Below are 14709 nucleotides of genomic sequence, written 5' to 3'. Positions count from 1 at the left end.
TTGGTGTCTATACATATGGGAAGGTATGCTTATGGATTCGAGCTTGGATTGAGCACTGATTTGCTCAGTTTACAGAGGTTATATGTTGCTGGAAACTTCACGGTTGAAGCTATTTAATAATTTGTCAGGTTATGCCTATTGCGTACAAGGTGCTCTCGGCTACTTGGGTTGATGTATTTATGCATTTGGATGATGCCACATGGTTTTTCTATGCTCCGAAATGCTTTTGAGCTGAGATTAGAGCTCGATTTGGGTTTAATTGTCACTTCTTTGCAGTTGATATTTTATCTATGACATGGTTTATGTCTAGGCTACCCAATACGGGTTATCATGTCTTGGTGAATGCTTTATGCTTTGGCTGTGGATGGTAGTTGTTTGAGCTCGTCTCGACATTCATTTGAGTATTTCCTTGAGCAGTTGGACATTGACTTGGCTTTTTCTGTTATGACATGGCTTTTCCGTTACAACCTTGGATGCTATATGGGATTTGATGCTCTGAATATGGAGCTTGGCTATTACTTGGATGCACTTACAGGTATTGAGCAGTGTATTGTTCCCTTGCTTTGGTAGTAGCCTATCGAGTTGTGATTGTTCGTTTGTATTTGATATGCGGAATATTGACTGATCAATGGACTTGGATAGTGCTTGGGATTTATAGTTATGGTCATCCTGCTTCTTTGTTGTATGGCATCTATGCTATTTGGGTTGTTATTGTCCGTGTATGTCAGGGAGCAGTTGATCTTTATGGCCACTCGTGTATGCACATGGTCTGTTGCTATGTGAGAGCCTCTTACTTGGATGCTTTTATATAGATATTTGGGTTTTTATTAGAGCTTGATTCTTGCAGGTTTATTTGTCACCTGTCGTTCTTGGCTGGACATGTATGTCAATACATGGTATGAGACACTGCAAAGTTATGTATACTCCTATGCTTCGGGGATGCTTATGTCTTTATGGCTCCGAGGCATGCTTATGCTTTTATGGCTGCGAGCTACAGTGGTTGGATATGTCATGCTTTTATCTGCTAGGCTTGTTCGTGTGGAAGCTTTTGCATCTGTGGTTGATGTCTTTGTGTTCTTCCCTTTTGGTTTGGATGAGTCTCCTTTGCAGTATGCTATGACGACTTCGAGCTTTTCTAGTCATGCAGACAGTCCTCTTGATGAGTTTGTTCTCTTTAATGAGAGTTTTCTTGATTCTTTGAGCTCGTTGGATGTATTGGACAGCCTTACTCATGCTATTACAGAGCAGTTGTCCTCTTCCACAGGTTTTACAGATTCTGTTTGCTTTCATTGTGGAAAGACAGAGCATGTGAAGAGAAAATGTTTTTGAAAGATGGAACCGAGGTGTCATTAGATCAATTGGGAACCTTTGGGGCTGCTTCGTAGGTACCAGTACAAGTATGGAACACTGCCAATTGGTTTTAATCGATCAAATTCAAAAGTGTAAATGCTTCAAGTGGATTAGAGAGCAGAAAAGATTGTGCCGCACTAGACATGAGAGCAGAGTCAGTGATACAGTAGGTGAGACCAATGTTGATAGTGATATGGTGCATGTAGTTATCCATGATGATGCAGTTGAGCCTAGACTACTGGCATCGTGTTACCTTGCAGATTACTTGCTCAGTGATACGGCTTATACCTTTGATTGGCTTTTAGACAGTATGGCTTTTTGTCATGTTACTTCGCATAGAGCTTGGTTCTCTTCTTATAGGGAGGTTGGCGGATGTATTTTTTGGGCCTCCGCCTTGAGTAGGATTGTCATGTTATTGGTACAGGGGATATACACTTGGCTTTGCCAAATGGGTCTTCTCTTATGCTCCGTGATGTCTTGCATATATCTACGCTCAGTAAGAGCCTGATCTCTGTCAGTCAATTCCATGGTGCAAGATATTATGTCTCTCTTGGGAATACTTCATGGAAAATCCATCATGGTTGCTTGGTATTGGCCAGAGGTGCTAGATATGGCAGTGATTATGTAGTGCATGTCTCTCATGTGGGAGATTCTATGGTTGGAGTTATGTAGATACCACATGCATTGCTATGGCATTGTCGCCTAGGCCATGTACGACACACTGAGATGGATGCTTTATGTGATATGGCTTATTGCTTGCTCTTTCCCATGCTACTTGCCCTCATTGTACTCATGGTCCATGCAGAGCCTCTTTGCCTTATGGCGATCGTGTGAGGCATGCTCCTCTAGATCTAGTCCATGTTGTAGTATATGGACCTATACCTTTCGAGTCACTTGGTGGAGCGTCGTATTTTGTGACCTTCATGGATCATGCTACCCATCGTGTTTGGGCTTACCCTTTGGTATGAATTGAGGATGCTGTTACTATGCTTGACACGTTTATGGATTTTGCTGGCAGCAAGTCTAGATGCTTGCAGATGGATTATGAGAGTCATGCTATCTCTTCTAGCTTACGGATCTCTTGTCAGCAATATGGCATTGATTTCTTATGCCCACGGTATTATGGGATTGCTCATGGCATGTGCTTGACTTTACAGGCAAAGATTGCTTCTATGCTTATCACAACTAGGTTGTCTTATGGCTTTTGGGTTGAGGCCCTTATGACGGCAGTTTACTTGGTTAATCGGACGCCGTGTTTCTCTTTGGATGTTATTACTCTGCATGAGGCATGGATTGGCATGAGACCCTCCTATGATCACTTGAGGATGTTTGGCTGCCAAGCATCTATCAGTATGCCACATGAGCTTATGTCACGCAGATGTACTCCTTGGTTATGGAGATGGTGACTTTACAGATTATAGGTTTTGGGATCTAGATGCCTAGTAGGTTCTATGCAACTGTCATGTTGTCTTTTATGAGATGCAAACACCTCTCAGGTCTCTTGATGCGTGTTCATTGTGCTTTATGGTTGATTCTACAGTCGTATGTCAGTCTTCCACTTTGCTGAGGCCGCATACTGTCTTAAGATCCCATTTGACTTGTGTTTGGGATGCTGGCCCTCTTTCGATGATTGATCTTGGAGAGTCTGTATGCTCTCCGCTGTTTTTTATACGTTGCGCTGATGCTATGCGCCACTGTGATGCTTTACAGTTGTACACTTATGAGTTGTGTTGCTTGCTTCATGGAAAGCAGTTATGGATTGCTCTATTGTCTAGAGCTATGGGATCACTTATCTCTTGGATGTCATGGACTCATGGATGCTTGACTCTTTTTGTGAGGAGGCTCTCGCTACTTATTACACAGCTCGCTTTCCAATTGGGCGTTGAGTGAGATGCCATGATTCCTCACTGTGTCTCTTTTCTTTTGTTTTGTTTTTTCACTCCCTGGTCCATTGGCCTTTTAGTGGGAGGTTGTTAGGGTAAAAGGCCCTTGGGCTTGCTCGTGTACAGTGATCACCCATATTCTTTATTCATATATATATATATATGAAAGTGTAATAAGGTTGTCATAACATTGTTGACAACACCTACATTGTGTGTGCTCTTCTCTTCCGCGTCTCCTGCATCCCTTTCACAAGATTCGAGAGGGGGTGTTAGAGATTATTCATCCCTTGGACTAGTATTCCTCAAGTTACAATTGGTGTAGTTAGTTTTCTTATGGGTACTCTCGGAGGACATTATTCATTATTTTTGATAGTCAGTGGGTATTTTCAACAAACAGTGTGTACAGGTAGTTTGTCAGGCAGGCGATGGTGCTGCCAAGTTGCAGCAAGAGGATTGATTACTGATTATTTTATTAATTTATGTTGTAGTCGGAAGTTTTTTTGATTGGGTGGCTAATTTTTGATGGTTAACTGCATTATTTTATTGCATTCTGTTCTCTTATATAGCCCACTTGGTAGCTTGCCCCATACACTTGTTTTCACATGTTGGTGGGAGAGATTCAGCTCGAGGAGATATGTTTGTAGTCCTTGTGTATGTGCCCTCCTCATTTGAGCATTAATTGATTGTAGATTTTGGCATTTTTTTGTCTCTTTTCTCTCTCCCTTTCTCTCATGTTCATTTTCTTTTAGTCTTGTCCATACGCTTCCATATTCGTTGCACTCTGACACCTTCATCAACTCGGCTTTCTCACCAACAAAAAGCGTGGAGGTATCATGAGCTATAGGATGGTCTATAGCCTTGGTCACGAGCTTTGCCAAATCACACGACTCTAGGATGGCAATTATCATTACCCATCGAATGCGGTAATTCTCCCCATCGAGCTTTTGATTGGAAGGAAGAGCTAATGACATAGGAATCTTATGGTCCATAATAGCTTGAAACCCCATGTCAATTCTAGAATACATTGTAAGTTGAATAACCTACACAAAAACAAGGGCAATCCCCTTTAACTCCGCAAAGGGTACTTGGTAGGGCTGTTTTCACTCGTCTTGAACTTGTTTCAATTGTCAAAGGTGATGAAACTCAAAATCTGCTCCAAAAGGTTGAAACACAACCGTTTTAGAAACAACAAAAACTTGTAGCAAATCAACAACTTTGCTCCTTTCCCATGCTTCTACACTTGCTTTAGTATTATCTTGATGTGTAGCCTTCTTGTTCACCCTTGAATGTTGCAAATGTAGCCTTTTGTTGCACTAAAATCTCCTCTTCAGGTTTGCCCATAATCAATCAGTCCTTCAACACTACTTTGATACCATGTTAGAGTGTAGCGAATGCGGAAGTGTATGGCCAAGACTAAGAGACACAATGAACATGAGAGAAGAAGGATAGAAGAGAGATAGTAGAACACATAAATTTGTAGTAAACGAATGTTGAAATGAAGAAGGCAAATGTACAAAAGGGTTGTCAAAGTATCTCCTGTGAGCCAATCTCTCTCTTCACTTGAAAAATGACAAGTGAAGTGGGATGGTTGGATGTTGCCTATAAACAATAGAAAAATAGGCCAAAAAATGATCAAAGTGGTAGCTAAATCTGGTCAATTAGTTGTTGAAATAGCCTGTTGTACACTAAAAAATGTAGAAAATTTGCGATCAATCCTTGATGTGCCACTTTGCATGTTCGACTTGCTTGGAGTAGAGTGCTTGGTGATTGTTGGAAAAGAGCCCTCATGATATTCGTAAAGAGGAAAATTCGTTGCAAGGAGAAGTATTGGCTTCCTCAAGGTTATTGGATTGACTGCATAAAGATTTGCAGCGAGACAAGTTTAATCGGATGGCTCGGTTGGGGCAATCCTCGATGGTTTTATTCTTGGGGAGCCTTGTCTTTATTCGTTCAGGCGTATTCGTTAATACTTTAGGGTGTCTCGTGGACGCAATGACATTTGGTCATCCATATAGGACAATCTTCAGAGGTTCTCTCCTTTGTCTATCTTACAACCACTACACCCATGGCGTGACTAGATGTTTGTGCTTCTTGATGATTTTCAAAAAAGGTCAACTAATCAGATATATTATTAGATGGTGAAAGCCAAGATATGGGTTATTGGGAAAGTTAATAGATTATGGCATCTTCGGGATAGCAAAAAGAAGTGGCAAGAAAGATTTATCCAGCTTTGGAAGTCTAAGGTTCCATACCAAGGTAAAGTGTTCATGTGGAGGTTGCTTATTGGGGGTCTTCCAATGGGAGATGTGCTCCATGCTCGAAAGTTTTTTGTAGGACGTGTTTTTTGCACTACTTGTGACGAGACATTGCTTCGCCTCTTTGTCTCTTGTCTTGTTGCTCAATGGATCTGGAATTTCATTTCTGGAGTGTGGTCCTCGGTGACCCAGTACTGCATTCCAGCTCGTTCGTGGATTATGGGAAATATGTCCTCTATATCTTCTTTGCATTTAGATTATTCTTTCCTTTTCCATTTCCTTAGATGAATAGCCCTGTGGCCAATATGGCATACTCGGAATGCCTTTATTTTTGATTCAGCATCGAGCATCCATGGGCATGTGGCTCGTGTGAGTGGTTTAGTGCTATGGCAAATCTCTTCTATGATGTCAGCTGACGTGGTTCTTCCAGATATTGTTGCTCCTTGGCTGGCTATTGTTTGCTCTACTCCAGTTGTCCTGTCGGTGTGATTTATTAATGCCACTCATGTAATAGGTTGTTCTGATAGCTTGTTGGCTTCACTATAGTTGTTTCCTTCTTGTTTCATTGCCTTGAAGGCTTGATGTAAATATCTCCTAAGAGAGAGAGTTTATGACGGTTATTTCTATGTTGACCTGATGGTCTAATGTAAATATTTACTACTCAATTCAATTATCTTCAGAAAAAAAAAGTGTGCATGTTTTGAAAATGTAGTTCTTAGGAGAGAGAAGATGACAAGAGCAAACAACAATGATGATGACAGTTGGAGGAGAGATGCTGATGGTTGGGTGGTAGTTGGAACTAGTAAACATAGTTGTAGGGCTGACATGGTAGGTTGTACAATAGCTAGGGAGTGATCAGCATAGGTTGCCTAGTTGATAGCAGCAAAGAGAGGGCTGAAAACAATCACTAACAATGGAATGGTTGGATAGCAAGTGATTGATGATGAAGGGTGATGATGGGCAAATTCGGTTGAGATATTCTCCGTGAATGGGGCGTGGACAGCAAAGTTCTATCATGCGCAATCTGGAAAAATGAGATTTAGGTTGAATGGAGGACAACATGTCTATTCATAGAAAGTTTGGGTTCTCAATAGTCTAGAATCTCTTCCTGTTTTAATTCTCTCAAACTGCTTTGTGTTTTAGGGTCTTTACATTAATTAAGCATGTTTTGGGTTTGTTTAAGAGGTTAATCAGTATGTAATGCATATTTTAGCTCAACAATGTGGATGTGGATATTTCTTGGATACAAGTACTATACATAAGATGCTTTATATACTTTGGCAATGTTTCAAAATATAGTAAGAAGAAATTTGATGAGAATTATTCTCAATATGGACAAGTAGTTACATACCTTGGATATAATACTTCTATCTCTTGGTATGATGTAAGTACTATACACAAGGTTCTTTATGTACTCGGCAATGTTTCAATATATACTAGGATATGAAATGAGAATTATTTGCAATATGGTCAAGTAGCTATATATCTTGGATATAGTATTTTTATCCTTTCAATACAAAGACACATTGAAACAAACCTTTTTTCTTGGAGAGGGTGGTAATGACCTGATTATTCAACAATTATAGCAAGCATGAAATTCACATAAATTGAAAATGCAAATGCAAATGTTACTACTTAATCTTGGACAATGGAGAGCTTGTTGGTCTCAAAATTGGTCTCTTGTAGTATTTTTTAATCTTGAATTGCAATTTGGATGGAATACATTGGGATTCCTTGAATCTTCTTCACTCTCCAATTCTCTCTTATTGTCATAAATGACGAGTGAGCCTTCAAACCAATTTGCCCCTTGGTTTGCTGGGGGATCGGCCTTCAATCGTGCTTCATAAGTAACAAATTCAATCCCAAATGTTAGCTGGTTGAATGATCGCTTAAATCTCTTGAAATTGCTCCCATTTCAGTTGTTGAAATTCAAGTCTCTAGGCCTTTAATTTCTAAGTACACTTTTTGAGCTAGCTATGAAACCCTAAATATTGCTATAAATTAGAATTAATAGTAGAGATTCAAAATCTCTACCTTTAATGGTTGATTTTATTGAAAATTGCTAAGAAAGAATGAGAATACGTTGGAGGATGAGAGAGTGTTGAAGAGAGAAAATTCAAATTTTCATTGTGAGAAAATGGAAGAAATCAACTGCTGCATTGTTTAGACAACTATGAAAGTTGTCTTCACGATTGGAATATCCTTGAATATGATGTTACTTGGTTGAAACAAGCCTCAAACTATTGTCACCTATTGCTAGTCTCTTTTGGGCATATCACTAGCTCTTGGAGGGTCTCTTATTGGTTGAAAATGGCCTTTCAATTGTTGCAGCAATAATGGTAGCCTTTCCTCTCTCTCTCTCTCTTTTTCTCTCTAGTCTCTCCAGCTTGCACAATGGTGGAATGATTCTCTCGTTCTCTTGCACAATGTCAAAAACGTTTTTTCCACTTGTATAGGCAAGTTCTGTCAAGTGGTAGCCTTCCAAAACAATTTTCAACATTATCTAGCTTTATTAAATTAATTTTTAGAATATCGATTCAAAAAATTAATATAATAATTATTTATGGCTCAAAAATATAATTTGATCGGTTAGCAATTAAGTTGGCTAGGCCAAATTTTCATGCAAGTGATCTTGAGCACTCATTAGCTTGGAACTAATATTAATTAATTAATGCCAACTCCCTAGTGTCACCATTGACACTAATGGCTAATTAAATGTTTTAGGCCAAGTTTTGACATAGGGTACCACCTAGTATTTGTCAAGTATAACTTATCACGACTTTTGCTAATGTCACCCATTGATCACTGGGGTTACTAAGGTCTCACTATCACTTAATTGACTTGCATTTCACATGTGTATCTCACATGTTCCACACCCCTTTCTCCCTCTCTTCCTTCCCCAATGACATATTACTATCCCCTTACCTCCCTCATCCCTTCCCTCTCATAGTGTCATGCCAATTAGCGGTGTTTTAAAAAAACAATCTTTTTAGACTAAGATTTATTAGCAAATATGCACTTAAAATGAATATGATAATTACATCCATGCTGAAAATAATATCATAACCACTCATCATGATACTTGGGAGGTGTGCATAAAAGCATGCTCATCAAACTACCATTCATTAGCAAGGAAATACTGAAATAAATATTTTGTGTTTCATTAGGGGGTTGTCATGGAACTAGTCAGTCACATGACTATCATTAAATGCTACATCAGAAAATATGTTTAGAGATGTCACAAAACTAGTGTCCCTATATGATTGGGGCCTTCATCTTAGATATGTAGTTGGACTGGAGCCTTTGTTAATATGTATTTGGACATCTTCATTTCTAAGATTTTTTTAAAGAGGGCATAGAAAGAGATGTTAAGAATTTAGTGATAAAACATAGAAGAAAACAACTGGGGAGTATAGCATGGGTGCGACTTACAATTTCAAATTATGTTTCTCTTGTGACTGCCACAAAATAAGGTGCATGATGTACTTTTTCAAGTAATTGTTTAATGGCGGGATTGTTTGTTTTGCAGGTGATGGGTTGAGCTCAGAGTTATTAGAGTTGTTGGTGAAAATGACCCCAACCCAGGAAGAACAAAAAGGCTTGATTGATTTTCAAGGGGATAGCTCTGAGTTGGGCCCTGCAGAGCGTTTTCTTAAGGCACTTCTTGGGATTCCTAATGCATTCCAACGCCTTGAAGCAATGAAGTTTAAAGCAGGTTTCAAAGAAGATCTGATTCATGCTCAAGAATCATTACAAACTTTGGAGGTATGTAGGCAAAAGTTAGTTTGCTTTCTTTTTTATTTTAGCGTATTGCCTTAAAGAATCTCTTGGCTAATGGAATAATTATGAGTACAAAAAAGTTGAAGTTTAAAGGTAAGCTATCAATGAAATAATGCAAAGCATGAATCCTCTTGAATAGGGAGTAGCAGAATAAGTACTACAGAATCAAGCATGGTAGCATTGATAAGGAACATTGAGATTTGACAAACTAGATCTAGTATACATAGCTACCATGCTATGTATACATAGCATGGTAGCATTGATAAGGAACATTGAGATTTGACAAACTAGATCTAGTATACATAGCTACTAATAAAGAATACTTAGCATGCTTTCAAGAAATGTGATCACACTAATGCTCATTTCTTTATATTGTAGACTGTATATTGCCAACTTGATTGCAGATTGCCCGTACTGTTTTTAACGTTTTGGATTTTCTGTGAATGACACCTACTGGCATTGCCTCACTCATTCACCCACCAACTTGATTGCGGGCTGCTTATTTTCTTTGAAGTTTGCAACTTTGGGAAATAATGGCCACTTGCACTCCCTCAGCAACTTACTTGTTCATTCCCTCACCAACTCACTCAACAGCTCACCAACTCTCTCACACATCCTCCAACTCACCCACCCATGCACTCACATGCACACATTTGTGACACCCACCCACCCACCCACCCACCCACCGACCCACACTTGCTGATGTTTGAGAACAAGTGTCTTGTTGCTAGAGTAGCCACCTTATCACCAAAGAGGGAGGGAGGGCTATTATTGTAACAAGAGAGTTCCATGGTTTTTACTAGTGTGATCCTCAGTGAGGCAGCTGCTCAGTGGAAGGAGATAATCTGTTCCACCGCCTCATGATTCTCTTCTTGTCATTGTAGTTTTGTGGCTTCTTGGGTCGTTCCCTACCTGTTTTCAAGTCTGCCTGGTTGGCCAGAAGGCCCTTTGTAAATATTCACATTCAAAACTCGTTGAGAGAGAGAGAGAGCAAATGGATGTAGCTCAGTTGATTAAGTTAAAGGTGTGGTGACTAGGTCTTGGGTTCAACTCCTACATTCCGCATGGTTATTTACAATAGGTGTAGAAAAAGCAAGATTTGAACCTAGGTCAGTGGGTTGATAAAATAAGTGGCTTACCACCTAGGGTAGCCACTTGAATGAATGAGAGAGAGAGAGAGAGAGCCCGGGTCAATGGGTCAATAAAGTTAGTGGTTTACCGCTAGGGTAGCCACTTGATTATGGAAGAAAGAGAGTATATTGATTGTTAGAATAAAATAAGTGGCTTACCACTAGGGTAGCCACTTGAATATGAGAGAGAGAGAGAGAGAGAGAGAGAGAGAGAGAGAGAGAGAGAGTAATGGTTGTTGAAACTGCAGGTTGCTTGTGGCCAGTTGAAAGAGAGCCGTCTCTTCTTTAAACTATTGGAGGTAGTGTTGAAGACAGGAAATCGCATGAACAAAGGCACTAATCGTGGAGAAGCAGAAGCTTTTAAACTAGATACTCTTCTGAAACTTGATATTAAAAGTGAGGATGGGAAAACAACAGTCCTCCAGTTTGTAGTTGAGCAGCTCATGAAGTCTGAAGGTGTGCGTGCTTTTCGTGCTGGCAGTGGAGGCAATTTGGTGGGATCTGAAAAAAGTGATGATGAGGTGAAGGGCAAAGGGCTGGAGGCTGTGATGGGGCTGTGCACAGAGCTGGAAGGTGTACGGAAGGCAGCAGGGATGGATGCTGATGCATTAAGTCAATCTGTGCTGAAGCTTGCAAGTGGGGTTTTGTCAATCAAAGGAAAGTTGACATCAAGCTTTCAAGTTCAAGCACAGCCTTCTGGGGTTTTTTCCACTGAAGATACCTTTTGTAAAAACATAGAAGCGTTTTGTTCACAGGCAGAAGGTGAAGTGATGAAGTTGAAAGAAGATTTGGATAGGACTTTTGAAAAGGTGAAAAAAGTAACAGCATCTTTTCATGGCAATGTGAGAGAGACACAACCATTACGCATCTTCATCATAGTGAGGGACTTCTTGTTCATGCTTGAGAGAGTTTGTAGAGACAGAGCAAAGCAGCTTAAACTTGACATGCGTGGCTAATCATTGGAGCTTCTCATTCATGCAAGCTGTTGTGGATAGCTTTGAAACTGATACACATGGGTCAAATGGGCATAGCATCTTAGGGTGCAATCCATATCAGGCTGTGTTTTCTGATCTTGCCTTCAAGTTCTTGAATGCAAGGCTGGGATACAGGATGCTTCTGTGTGACATGGTGGTTGAACTCAACTAGTTAGAGGGCGATTTGGTCAAGTATGTGGATATCACAGTGAAACACAGTGTTGGAGCTTGGAAGTCTGAAGGATCTGTTTTAGCTGCCTTATAGAAGTATTAAAGATCTGCTATAGGGGCCTTATGATGCATAAAGAAAGCGTTTGACCATGGCTATTGGTTGTTGAATTGTACAGCTGGAAAAGCCATCACTGTCTAGGAGACCACCTTTTTGTTCCCATACCCAATTTTCACAGTTTCTTCTACAATCAAGTGATGTTCTTCAAGGCAGTTGGGGGAGACTTGAAGGCAACCTTTTTGTTTCCATGCACAAGTTTAAGTACTTGCCAATCCTGCCCACTAATGAGGATTCTTCAAGGCTGAGCTTTGAGAATTCTGCTGGTCTCATGTAAGTAATATTCATGGTTGTTTTGAAGGTAGGAGGGCCTTCCTACAAAGTAAGGCATTCTACAAAGTAATGTAATCTACAAATGTTTAAAGCTGAAGGAGATTGTATAGCTGAAATTTGTTTGCACAGCATCTGAAATTCAATGTAGCAGACCGAGTGAATGTCCCTACATTTGCAACTTTTTCTGTTGCTCAAAACCATTGTTTCCAATGCTTCAGTAGTAGATCCATCAATCTTATGGTGTTTTGTTGTACCCAACTGTAAAGAGCAGGGAAGTCTTAGCAGATTTTACCAAGCAAATTGAACAAGAAGAAAAGGGTTTCTATTTAAAGGGTTATGGTGTCATAATAAAAAGGGCTTCTGTTTAAAGGGTTATTGTGTCACAATACAAGGGCACTTGTGTATATTGCTTTCTGCATGTTGCCATTTATGGAAGTCAACTAAACATATAGATCTCACATTTTAAATTTAATCAACCTCGAACTTAGAATAATGTAAGAAAGCTATTATATGAAATTAAGGAAATCTAGCTGAATCTTGTTACGGTTGCTTTTATGGCTTCCTATCAGTATACTGTTAAGAAACATCAACAAAGCTATTCATGCATTTGTTAAAATGTATGGTGGTGAATATTTATTGGACGTTTGTCATGGACACAGGAAATGCATAATATGATGCTATGCACATCACATACGAACTCAACACGGCACAGAAAGGTAACACGATATGAGCTCAAGGTATACTCTTGTATTATTCAATCCAAAAAGCGGGACAACATAGACACATCCCAGGACTACACCCTCGTGACGCCGCATATAAGAGGGTTCACCACTGGGGATAGGGAATCACACGTAGAGTGGAAACAAGGCAGGGCTTTGAGTCACTACTACTCCTTATATAGGTGCAATCGGTAGCAACGGCATGGTATAGCTACAAAGCCCTTACACTCATCCCCGCTTACTGGATTGCTAACCTCAGCAATCTAAGGGTAGCGTTTGTTATTTGACTCATCTGGGGTCTTAACGTAGCTTTTCCTATCAAGCTGGTCAATGTCTGCCGGTCTAAGAGATTGCGGGGTCTTAACCTAGTCTATGCTATCAGACTGGCCAGTGTTTGCCGCACTAGGACGTTGGGGCTTTTTATTTGTTGGAGTTTTTTGGATGATTGCTACCGTGCGGGTCCATCCTCGACTCGATTACATTTGAGGAGTGGGGGCACGTGTGGGTCTATGCTTGAGAACCATATTATTTGTTGAAGTACTGGAAAGGCTCAAGGGTCGTTGGAAGGAGCTGGGGGGTTCTCCTCGAGCCAAAGGGCAAAGGCATCCTTTCCGTGTTTGCGGGCCTCCGCTTCTGAGATCCAAGTGGTCTCCTTGAGTGGACGCCCGCGCCACTTGGTGAGGTATTCGGGGAAGCCTCTTTGTTCTCGGTGTCGGAGGAAGGCTTCTACTTCGAAGGGACCGTTGGAATGGAGCATTGGTACGCGCCGTTCCCATTGGTTGTCGGGATAGAACCTGCGCAGAAGACGGGCATGAAATGCGTTATGAACACAAACACTGTCTGGCAGGTCTAGCTTGTAGGTGACTTCGTTCAGCACTTGAGTGATTCGGTAGGGTCCATAGTAACGATGATTGAATTTGGGAGTCATGTTTTTGGGAAGTGATATTCTTAGAGCTCACTAGAACCATGTCTCCTTTGGCGAATAGTACAGCCTTTTTCTTTTTGTTTGCTTGCTTTGTCATGGTGATCTTGCTCTGCTCTAGGCTTTGTTTAGCTGTTGCATTGCGGTCTCTTCATTTCTTCAAGAATTATTCTGCATCTTGATCTTCTGCTTTGGCCGCTCCGGATGCTAAGGTCAACGGTGTTATGACTTCTTTTCCTGTTGCTAACTTGAAGGGGATGTACTCGGTTGCCGAGTGTATGGAGCTATTATAGTGAAATTCCAAAACATCAAGGTACAATGCCCAATCTTTCTGGTCCACTCGGGCATAACTTTGGGGATAATCTTCGATGCCTTGGTTGACTCGTTCTGTCTGTCCATCTGTCTCTGGGTGGAAGGATGATGAGAATCTCAATTGTGTTTCCAGAGTCTTGAAAAGTTTCTTCCACATGTTGCTTATGAATCTTCCATCTCTATCTGATACAATAGCTAGCGGTAAGCCATGAAGTTTAAATACATGTGTGAAGAAGAGGCGTGCTACCTCCTTGGCGTTCAGTGGTGGTTTGGTTGGGATGAAGTGAGCTTGTTTGGAAAAATAGTCTACCACTACAAAGATGATTGTGTACCCATGGGACTCAGGTAGTTCCACAATGAAGTCCATGCTGATGACGTTCTAAGGGCGGTTGGGTACTGGTAATGGCTGTAGTAGACCTGCTGGTCTTGATCGTGGTGCTTTGACCATTTGGCAAGTGGGGCAAGTTTTGATGTAGTCTATTACTTCTTCCTTCATGTTTGGCCAGAAGAACTGCTTCCTGAGGGCTTCCAAGGTTTTGCTTTGCCCTTTGTGGCCTTCAATCTTGCCATCATGTATCTCATGCAGTATGAGTTTCTTCAATTCCACATTGTTGGGGATATGAATCTCTTGCCTAGAAAGAGGATACCTTCCTCTAAGGTATACATTCCGTGTCGGGTCTTCTCTGCTTCCACATCTTTGATTATTTTGTGCATTTCTTGGTCTTGCTCTAGGGCCTCTTTGACGTGTTCTATGAAGTTGCTGCTGACCACACTGACGGCTTTTAGGTCAGCTTTTCGGCTCAATGCATCTGCTATCTTGTTAGT

General features: G+C 40.7%; 1 protein-coding gene across 2 annotated transcripts in view; it reads left to right on the top strand.

Moving 5' to 3' along the window:
* LOC148038483 (uncharacterized) overlaps positions 1-12273 on the top strand; it is a 33251-nt gene extending 20978 nt beyond the window's left edge. For both annotated transcript variants that reach the window (XM_087672620.1, XM_087672611.1), the window contains exons 4-5: positions 9018-9253; positions 10647-12273. In XM_087672620.1, coding sequence (XP_087528746.1) covers positions 9018-9253; positions 10647-11354 — 944 coding nt within the window. In that variant the 3' untranslated portion in view covers positions 11355-12273. The remainder of the gene's footprint in view (positions 1-9017; positions 9254-10646) is intronic.
* The last annotated feature ends 2436 nt before the right edge of the window (positions 12274-14709 follow it).

Source organism: Lygodium microphyllum, chromosome 3 (genome assembly GCF_053477565.2).
Source record: "Lygodium microphyllum isolate KBCC chromosome 3, Lygodium_microphyllum_v1.1.10, whole genome shotgun sequence".
Classification (NCBI taxonomy): domain Eukaryota; kingdom Viridiplantae; phylum Streptophyta; class Polypodiopsida; order Schizaeales; family Lygodiaceae; genus Lygodium; species Lygodium microphyllum.
This window is presented reverse-complemented; position numbering and strand designations above follow the sequence as displayed.